The 11,458-nt window shown below is 35.7% G+C and overlaps 1 protein-coding gene across 1 annotated transcript in view; it reads left to right on the forward strand.

Annotated features, from left to right (window-relative positions):
* Positions 1 to 7,040, forward strand: part of mettl15 (methyltransferase like 15) — a 42,106-nt gene extending 35,066 nt beyond the window's left edge. The window contains exon 5 of the mRNA XM_007887671.2: positions 5,477 to 7,040. Coding sequence (XP_007885862.1) covers positions 5,477 to 5,916 — 440 coding nt within the window. The 3' untranslated portion in view covers positions 5,917 to 7,040. The remainder of the gene's footprint in view (positions 1 to 5,476) is intronic.
* The last annotated feature ends 4,418 nt before the right edge of the window (positions 7,041 to 11,458 follow it).

The raw sequence follows: 11,458 nt of genomic DNA on the forward strand, positions 1-11,458 counted from the left end.
CCTCACAAGTATGTTGGGTCAGACATCACAGAATGGCAGTATAAGCTACAGTAGGATTCTGATTTTACCAAATAACTTTACCTAAAATGCTTATATTGCAAATAAGACATGTATTAATACATATTACTATTTAGTGTTAGAATTATTAAAATAAATCTCATTTACTCCATCTCAGTATCACAGAATTGCTATCTGGTTAGCTTCAAAAGCTATGGTTCCTGGCTCCAGTGAATAATAATTGTCTAAAAAGAATATAGCAATAAACCAAACAGCGGGATAGAACTAATGGGTACAATTTTAAATAATTTTTTTAACAAAAAATGATCATTATAGAGATGACCTTTAGAATGTTTAATTCATTGTAAAGATAACTTGAATTGTATATGACCAAATTATTTTCTGCATCACATGCAGTGATTATTGTTGAAGTTTTACAGTGTTGTGCAAATTCTACGCAAGAATGCCTACACGAGCTGCCAGCATCAAATTAATGTTTTAGAAGATACTGTTTTTAGGTACTCTGGAGATTTTCATGCATTAGACATAAGAGTGCAGCACATTACAGATTTTATTTAGCAAGTTAACTATTTCAGTGGCCTTAAACCATCATGATTTAAGGCAATTTAAGAGACTTCAGTCAACATATTTGAGATCATTTATAATATCAGATATTTTTCATCAATGAAATGCAGTCATTCACTCATTGTGAAAAAAAATTAATTGTATGCTGCCTGTTTTAGTAATTCATAATTTCAAGCTGATTTTTTTAATTAAATCTGGGTTATTCTGGTAAATAGTTCTACAGTTTCCTTACAGGAGCAAATAGAGATTCTGTGGTCTTGGCACCAGGCGTATGAATCTTTTGAAAACCAGTTGTACTTAGAATCCCAAAAATAACAAGAAAATGTGTTTTTTATTGGCTACTGCATTTTCCTACACAAATGCAGCACTTTAGAATGATATCCTATGAAGCAGTTTGAGACAGCATTCCAACATGAAAGGCGCTATGTCAAATGCAAGGCTTATTATTATTTATAACTTTGCTCCCCGGAACACTTATCAATGAAAGCAACAATGCACAGTGCCAACATTTGATTGTTAACACATGTAGTGTATTGGCAAATGTATTATGGGTATCGCATTGTAATTTTCTTCACCAAGAGCCTACATTTTCCTAGCACCATCCCTTGTTGAATTCCCCTCTGTAACCCAAACCACTGGAGAAACGATAGCAAATAAATAGTGATGTTTAATTTGGGGTGTCCAGATGATTCTCCAGTTCCTGGGCATCAGGGATTGGAACAGCTTGAACTGTCTCAAAAGAGGGCTCGATGTCTTTTGGGAAGGATCTCTGCAATGAGATATTATTTGGTCTCTGTGTCTTTACAGTTGGATCATTGATCTGACTTGCATCCCCTTGGCACAATATTGGTCTGATTAATCTGAAAGCTGCCAAGATCTAAGATCATATGGAAAGATAGATGCAGATTTTCCAAACCTTCTCTTATCATTCCTTTCCCGTTCTGCAAGCTCTGGTTAACGTTGCTTGGAAAATTGACTTAAGTCTATTTATACCCACTATGGAGCATTTTGCAATAGTGTTCCCTCAAGTTACTGCATCCAGAAGTCACTGAGAATTACGCTATGACCACCACATGGATGTCGCTCTACATAAATAAAACTCTGGTGTGCGTGCATCCATTCTGCCATCCAGCTCACAATTCATCTCAGAGATATTGAGCCTTAGAAACTTTCCAACTTCTGCTCCATATTTGTGGAATTGAACACTGAAATTGTATCACTGCTGCTTCAACAGCTGTCCTGAAGATGTTGCATGCTGTTCTGGCGGGCGTGGCCACAAGGGTTTCATATGTTCATTGGAGTTGATTTTTCTCTTCTCCACCCCCTACCCCCCCTGCATCCCCCCAACTGAGAACCCATAGGAGGACAAGGAGAAGCCCCTTGGTACAACCTTAATGTGCAGATGGACATGGAAATTGCTTTGGAAATGTTTCTGCTGATGTAATGTTTGGTTGAAAGCCATTTTTCAATCAGCAGTGTTGGCACTCTTACTGTATACAACTACAGCGTACTATCTAAGGGGCTCCCTTTCTACTTGTTGATGTTTTAAACATGATTATTTCTGGACAATGCATTGAGATCTAGCGCCACTCCGAAAGGGATCTATCAAATAGTAAGTATACCTTGTTACAATACAATACAGAAAAATAGAAATAGTATCTTGGGATACTGGAGGATTTTGCAGTAACTTGTGATACAAATTCTAAACCAGTAAACAATTCAGAAGCACATTTATGAAGTACTTAGCAAATCTATTATTTTCAATTTAACTTTATAGCTGTAAATATGTTAAATTTATTGATGATACCAAAAAAATTAAATTGGGTTTCGAAAAGCCAGTAGGAATCATGTTATAGTTTCAGTGTAATGTAAAAGCTAATCTTGTTCCTTATAAGCACTCTGGGACGCAACCCCGTGTGATGAGTGTTATATTAATGCATGTTGGTGTTAGACTGAAGTTTGTTCCAGTGTTCTGTGGGACTGCATACTGCATCTGTCCCAAACAACGCCCAGAGTCTGATTTGGAATCTAGCCAAGGGAAAGGAAATGAAGGGATTTCTATCTGTTTTGGCTGAGGATATTGCACTTGTTCTAGTTGGTAACGAATCTGCCAAGAATTTGCCCCCTGAACACTTGTAATAGTTTTTGAAAATCCAGGTTTGAAAATTGCCCAGAGATTGAGGTTCAGTCTACTTCTATTATAATAATAATAAGAATCTTTGTATTTGATATAGCGCCTTATCATGTCGTTGAGACGTCTCAAAGCGCTTCACTGGATATACTGTTAAGTATAGTGACTTTATATTTTGTGGGTGAAACGCAGCAGCCAATTACGCACAGCAGTGTCCCACCAACGGTCGTGGATTGAGTGACCAAATTATTGTTATTATTTTGGAGGGATTATTACCCCAAGAACTATATATGTGTATATATATATCTATATATCTATACAGTAACAATGGGTCGTTGAGTCCAAGCTTGAGTTAGCTGACGTTATGCTTCTAATATTTGAATTCTGGGGTTTTGCCACTTCTTTCACTTACACTTAACATTTATGTCTAATTTTTAAGCAATTTTGCCTTCAGTGCACCCCACTGTTCAGTTTTTTTCAGAATTTAAAAAAAATTTTTTATATTAATGTTCATTCCAAGGTAAAAACATTAAAATAAGTTGCTCTGAGTGCATAGCTAAATATATAGGTGGGCTGAAAGCTCAGCTGGCCATGGCAAAATAAAATAGTGTCTGGTCTCACCAGAGTATTTAATTTGCTGCATCCAAAGGCAGCAAATTAAATACCATCTGTGGTGAGCCACTGCTGCTATCAGCATCTATGGTGCAATCAATAGGTTGGTCTATGTGTGATTGGAAAATTCCTTCATATCTTGAGTCCCATCGTGTAAGAGTGTTAGGATTCAATTTATAATAGCTATGGTCTTTGGCTGCCTACTTTTAAAGCTTTTGATCTTCAAATAAATTTGCTGCTTTGTTTCTGAGAGGATATTATTGCAATCGGAACTAAGGGTCCCAGCTAATGCTTCTTATTATATACTAGTGTAACTTGTGTAAAGGGTGAATATCATCCAGCTACTTATTCTGAGTGCATTAAACATTTATATTTTGTGTAATGGTTTATTTAAAAATGCAATCGCTTTAATTGGCGAGTATTGTCCAATTTGAGAAATTGGACCTCTCTGCCAAATCATAGAATAATTGCTAACTTGTTTAATTAGTCTTCAAACTAATTGTTTCAAGGATATAATCATCTAATTTTGTTTTATTCTTATGGCTCAGACCAGCATATGTGGAAAACTGCTTCATTCTGGAGCCCCATCATCCCTGTCCTTAAGAAGACTATGCCAATTAGTTTTTTTATATATAAAATAGTTCTGCCACAAGCTCTTTCAGGGTCAGAAAACATACTAACTTGTAAAGATTATTTCTTTATCTTTGATTGAATGTGATGCACCTTGATACCATTGTTAATAGTCTGCCTGCTATGCTGAGAGGATTGCCTCCACTGAGTTGCATTTCAAATTGTAGTTAAACAGCGTTTGTAAGAATATCCTGGTAACATATTTTTCATGAGCTTCAGATCTAAAGATAAATGTGTTGTTTGTTTTTTGTTCTTTTTAAGTCTCTTACAATATTAAGAAAGATAACATTGCAGAAGACAAATAGGAAGTGTCATTAAAATGGTTAAATGTTAGTTCATGATATTCTTTTAGCCGGATTAATTATTAATTGTATCAGCTTGGCTGCAATAGAATCTTTGATATAGATGTATATTATGTTTCAGCTTGGTATTCCATGTTGTCTCAGACCTGTTAAATAACATTTCCATAACAGTTTGTAAATTTGACTGAAAAGAAATGTTTAATGATGTCCTTTTAAAGGATTGGTGAGTTTTTATTTAAATCTAGGTATATTTGTACATGGAGTTCTCCAGAGAGTAGAAAGAAATAGAATTGGGTTAATGGGTTGCTTAACCTGACTTGGGTTGCTTGTTTTCAATTTAGCTGAGGACAGGGCATGATATTGAGCCTACTGCATGTTATTATACCATGAGCTGCAAACAGAAAGGGCCAGCCTGTAGGACGGTTGCGTTGCACCATTTAAGTCTGCGTACTCTGAAGATTGTACTGTCAATTCACTTTACAGTATATTCCGTGAAGCGCTTTGAGACATCTCAAAGACATGAGAAGGCACTATATCAAAGGCAAGAATTATTATTATTATCTTGGCCTTGACAGAAGTAGGCTAATCCATGGCAAACAAAGTCTGTTTTCCTTTTGTGTTTGGTACCTTTCATTTGCAGAGGGGTTTGAAATCACAATACAATATTCCATGTTCATCTCAAAGTAGCAATTGGAGAATATAGTGAATAGGTAGTTTTACTGTACTTATGTGTTTGTTTGAGGGGGAAAGGTTTTGCATTTGAATCCTAATTGAACCAGGAACTAGTGAAGTACTTTTAACTTACACTTGTGTTGTGGTTCAGTTTTATACCCATAGAAGTTTTAAGCGTCTTGTCTGAGAAATAATTTGTCAAACAATTGAATTTTATTCTCAATCCTGTGAACCTTATCTGCTTTATAATGTTTTGAGACGCGTATTAGCAAAGACCATTAAATTGACTAAATTCACCTAAAAGGTTTAAAAAAAAGTAAAGAAAAATACCAAAAATTTAAAAGGCATGGTAGAAACATTATGCACTACTTTTAAGATACCATTTGATGTGGAAATGATCAGATATATCTAGTTGCCGTGTGATTACTTGCTGAATATTTTTCATTGCTTGAGATGTATCCTGTATTTTGTTATTTGAAAGGACAGTTTTTCATGTGCTGAGTACTTAAAATATAAACACAATTTTGTTTGTTTTGGGGCGTCACAGGAGCTTTTCCAGCAGCTGCAATGTATGCACGCAAAGACTTACTTCAAAGACCTGCACATGTTGCAACCAAAACTTTTCAAGCCTTGCGAATCTTTGTGAACGATGAACTGAATGAACTTTATAAAGGACTCAAAGCAGCTTATAAGTTCTTGAAACCCCAAGGCTGCTTGGTTGCAATAACGTTTCACTCACTTGAAGATCGCATTGTGAAGCGTTTTCTCCACGGAATTGACGTATCCGAAAAGCCTAACCTCAGTTCAAGGCAAAAAATTAGACAAGGACAGCGGAGACAGCAGGAAGAACCAGAAATTAGCATCCATGAACATTGTGGTGTGAACTGGTCAAACATTCAGAAGAAAGTGCTGACTCCTGATCTTCAAGAAATTCAGGAAAATCCACGAGGACGTTCTGCAAAACTCAGAGCTGCCATTAAATTGTAGAAAAAATAAAGTAAGATGTAAAATTAACAATTATTACAACTTGAGCCTTGTTGATGTGCTTTGCCCTGGAAACAAAATTCCTGGGTTGTCATCTCACTGATTTTTTTATATACATTTTTGTAACCTTAAATTGAAACCACTCATGAATAGAAATGTCGCTCCATGATTACTAGACTGAAAATATTAGATTCGTGAGTTGATTTTTCTCTTCTGTCTCCATTCAGTCGCTCCAATTTGCTTGCTCCCTGCCCTCATTCAAAGTCCAGAATTGCCCCAAATTCAGCACTTATTTATAACAATTTATCAACGATTTCCTGATAGTCACAAATCGAAATATTACTGTGCTGAAATTAAGTTGAAGATTAGGTCATGAAAAAAACGTTGCACGTTGTAACTGACTCGTGCTACTTTTCCTTGGAAATAATTGATAAAGTTACTGCTTTGGAAAGTAAAGGGAGTAGTTTTTCCCCATTGTAATTCCCCAAAGTTTCTTAAACTTGTTAAAATTAGTTTGTTCTTTGTGAAATGGATTTGTTGACATTTGCAATGTGGATGGAGCAGAGCAAAAGCACAGTATGCTAATCTGTGAGTCACCGTTCTGTGCTCAGTGTCTGCAAACTAATGATCAATAAGATTTGTATCCCTCACTAAAAGAAAATTAAAACAACCTATTATTTTTAATTAAGGTATTACTTTCCAGCCGAGGAAAGAATTTGATAAACATGTTAGCAGATATAAAGAAATGACCACCTGGATTTCCATTGATCTGAATGTAAAAGAGCTCTCGAAGGAGAACTGATGTCTTTCATTAGTGAAACAATTAAAGTTTACAACATTTACTATATATTAATTTCTGTGCTTGCCATAACAGGTTAACATTTATGACTCAACATCTAAAATAAACAGGAGAAAGGAAGTATCACTTTGGTTGCATACAGGCATTTGTGGTTTATTGATGCAAGTATAATAAATGGTGATTTGGTAAAAAGCTAATAAAATGCCAGTATTTATTTTCAGAGTGGTGAATCGAGGCTGAAGTTTACAGTTCAGTAAATGTCACTGTCTAAGTGCCGCGATTTTACAATATTGTGAATATTGCAATAAATATACCCCTCTGGAAGTCATGAATGTGCGAGGCTTTTATTTTACATCTTTTCCTAAATAGACGCTAATTTTTATAATGTAACAAACATTGCTTTTATTATCAGGATATTGAGCTTGTTTTGAAATAGAGCTGGAAATTCCAGTGTTTGATACTTTCATATACAGAGCTGTGATATTCTCATCACTTCTCATAAAGTGTTTTGTAAGCATCACCTTAAAATTTCCTGAGGTGGTATTGGTGGGAATCCAAAGAGCTTTATTGCTCATACTAATAACCCTCCACAGCCTGGGAGAATCTGATTATGGAGGGGAAGTAGAAATTATGGTTTATCTTCCTTATCTCTTTACTGCTTAGCTTCCAGCAATAAAAACTGTTCTACATTAGGTTGGTGGATAAACACAGGTCCGCTAGTTTTTAAACTGATGCTAAGTTCCGTTTCCAGTTTTACTGAACACTCAAACTGTTGCAAACTTTTTATTTCAACTTTTTGTGCCCCTGTTCAAAGTAAAATGCTGAAATACTGCTTTATAACCCAAAAAAATCTAAAATGCCAAACAAATGTATTTTAAAACTTTAAAATGATATATGTATATAATCGATGATACAACTTCTAAATAATTTATTACACACATTTATTTCACTTCTAGTCATCCTTTCGAACTACAAAATAATCTGCAGTGCACCAGCTACAATTTTGTGTTCTGTGGGAAATCTGGCACTAACTTATAAACCATCCAATTCATTGCTGTTCGCTGTTGGAATGACTACTCACTGCCACTGGGCTGTGGCACTTCTTATTTATTTTTCGTAAACATCTTTTTCTCTCTCCCTCCAGTTAATGTTTCCTGTGAATCATGTTCAGTATGACGCTCAACCAGCATTTCAAAAGTCATTTTGAGATGACTTTACACCATGTTACACATTTTCATTTTATTGAAATGGTAGTACACTCTGCTTTGCATGTTTCAGCTGGTGGAGAGCGGATATATTAATTTAACCTTGGGATTTGTACACTATCCATAAAGGATTTGCTTTTTTATGATGTCATTGAATCATTCCAGTTAGAAATGGGCTCATTGCATAACCACATACATATTATAAACTCCTGTGATTTTTTTCTGCAATTATGATACCACAGTAGCTTCTTGGCTCAGTAAGTATGATGGAAGCGTAAGCTTTGTTTTCCTATTATTGAGACCATTTATAGAAAATTATAGACCAGCGTACTGTAATTTTTTAACCTTGGAAATTCCAATGTATTTAAAACACTTGAGCTTTGCTGCATAATTGTGAAGCACCCTGAGCCAGTTTGATTAAATTACGAGGTTATTACCTACTCTCATCCATTCATAGTTGTATCATTTCAAGCAGCCTATAATTACCTTGGCATCCTAAATGAGCTGAAGATGATTGCTGTAAATATTAGAAAAACATTCCTGAGAAGATGAATCAGATTCAATAAAGTAGTTAAACCACTTCTCTCTAGTGCTAACCTCACATGGATAGACTATATAGGAAATGATAATTGATCAACTGGTGACTGTTACGGTTGTTTAATAACCAAAACGTGCAGTGAGGAAGTGTTCCTCTGCAGCTCTGAGACTGAGCTGTACACCAAGGTACAATCCTGAGTCTTAACTGTCATCCACACTAGAATTATTTTACAAGTAACCATTATCGAGGCAAAATTGATGAGTACCTCAGTATGTTTATGCTTGAACAGGAAGCATAGAGTGAATTTTGTGTTATTCTGCAGTGTTAATGAGCCTCTTCCTTTGTGACCACAAAATAGATCCCTATACAGCTGGCAAAGAGTATATGGGTTATGCTCAGATTGTTGGTAAATTGCATGGGAATTTCTCATGTGTGAACATTGGCTGGTAAATATACTGACTAGAGGAGACCCTCCCCTCCCACCCCCCATGTCACTGCAGAGGTAATAACTTGTATGTTGAAAGTGATGTTAATTGCTTCATCTTGTTTTCATGATCGTCCGCCATCAAAGTGATCTGAGAGTCAGTCAGTGATGTATTGTGGAACGTCAAACGTTTTAAACACTGGAGGCAATTTGACAATTTATCTCTGTCCTTGAAATTATTTCAATGTTTTGAAGGAATAATTCGCTCATTTTGTTCTGTGCAGAAATCCTGTACTACAGGCACAGCCACAATGGGCCAAATGACCTCTTTCTGTGCTGAACATGCCTTTTTCTGTTGTGCACCATTCTCAGCTTAGGAAGGCATGGCATGACTTGCCCTTCCTGCAGGATGTTGCTTGCCCTCTACCCGGCCATGGCTAAAATTAACAACTTCTGGAATGGAGACTTACAGGAGTGAACTCAGGTTATACAATTCAATGAAGTGTGTAAAAGCTCTAATGCATTCTAGCACTTTGCTCCCATTTTAGATGGAGTAACATTTCTACTGATTAAATTTTGTTATCACAGCAAACATATTCCTAGTTTGAATACTTGGAGTGAAATCTATTTTTCAAGATCTGTGGTATTTCCAGGAACAAAACTTAGTGGCTATTTCTATGATAAAGGTTGGTGGACCTGATATTGTGAGAGATTATGAATATTCACATAACTAAATAATGCATGTCATGTGAACAGCATCAATATTTGTAAGTTGTTTCCCTTCAGTCCTCTCTCTATTTTGATTTCACCACAGACCATGGGAAAACCTTTTTGTTGCCGGGAGGAACGGGGTTTTATGTTTCAAGAAAGGATTGCTAGATTATTGGTATTCCAGTATTTACTCAACCTGACATTCAATCATATGCCCAACCAAAATTAATCCTGAAATAATAGACTCTTTAAATAAAAAGTTGATCTAAAATTCTCCGTGCATATATCTTCAAAATTAATAGGCAAATTGATATGATTACTTTGCTGTAATAACAACTGCTATTTTATGCATCAAATATCAGCAATACTCATCTGTCTAACTTATTTGCATTGGAACAATTCATGCAAAAACTGTTTATAATATTTCCGCAATAAGGAGTTTCACATTTTGCTTTCAGGCCTTTTGATTTTTATTTAGCAACACACATGAACTGTCAGAAGCTAAAAATGTCCACACATAATGGGGTTTACTTTAAAATAATTAACATAATGAAAAAGAAAATGTCGCCGTTTTGACCTTAAAACATCCATCCATGTTTGTAATCCTGATTTTCGTTAGCCACTTCTAATTCTGTGAAAATTGTGCAGGGAGCAGGTTGAAATGGCAATTTAGTTTGATTTGCCTGCTTTCTTCATGCTATTTGACACCCTTGACTTCACTGTATTCATTGGGACGTCTTCCCGACGTGAAAGGCACTATACAAATGTAATCTTGATGTCGTTGTTGTTGTTGTTGTCGTGCAAGGCCAGCTTTCAGGAGATACCATTGGTTCTTAGTATGGTATGTTTCTCACTTCTCTACATCTACACACGTTCAACTAACTGTTTACTTGCTGTTTGAGATGGCTTATATGACTGAATATGTTGTTAGCCTCGCAGTATTACCTGTTTAACATGACTACCAGTGAATGAAACAGATTGCAGCTTACGTAATAGTTTTGAGTAATACAGACTATTTAAAATATTTAAGATCTCCAAACATTGCACGCATCAATAAATGGAAGAAGCTTACGACCATGGGATTGCAGTAATCATTTCTGTGTCATGAACATATGTTGTAATCCTGCTAATTGGTTTGCCCCTATTAGTTATGCGTAGTCTAAGGATTTGCTTCAGTGCACAGTGTTTCCATTAGAAAGAATGTGGTTTGCACTGATATTTAATTGTGCTTCAGGGAGGGACTTCCTTCAGCTGAACTAATTCCATATGCTATTAATGTGCATTCCTTTGAGCACACTTCAAGTTCAAAAGGCAGACTATTACAGAATGTAATCGCTACAATAAAAATAATTGTAGAGTGAACAGTAAGGTTCAGGCTTTGCTACAAATAATGAAATAATTAACCTCTGGTAACACTTTTCAAAATTAGACCCAACATCCTCCAGTTGCTAAAAACAGCAGAGTTTTAAAAATTTGCCTGATCGTCAGTGAGGTTTTAAAAAAATTCCCTTTCTTCCATTGAATCCATGTGAATTTTTCTTTTTTTTTGCCACCTGTTTGATCGCTAACCTGTTAATGTTTGGAGCTGATGCGGTAACTGCTGTTTCGGACTCTCTTAGGCTGCAGTGACCTGTGACTCTCCACATTGTGCTGCAACAGAAAAATTGTCACTGGGAGCCATAAATTCTAAAGATTTTTGTACTTTAAAGAAAGTTTTAAAATGGAAGTTTTTATGGCGACGATGTTGTTTCTTCACAATTTGCTCCGAAAAGGTTAAATATTCTGAAGATTTATGGGTCAGTGGTATTCTTTTAATGTCTTGATTTTATTGCTGTTCAAAATGCAAAAGTTTAGAGAGTCTTTTTTGA

This window comes from Callorhinchus milii, unplaced genomic scaffold (assembly GCF_018977255.1).
Source record: "Callorhinchus milii isolate IMCB2004 unplaced genomic scaffold, IMCB_Cmil_1.0 Scaffold17, whole genome shotgun sequence".
In the NCBI taxonomy this organism is placed as follows: Eukaryota; Metazoa; Chordata; class Chondrichthyes; order Chimaeriformes; family Callorhinchidae; genus Callorhinchus; species Callorhinchus milii.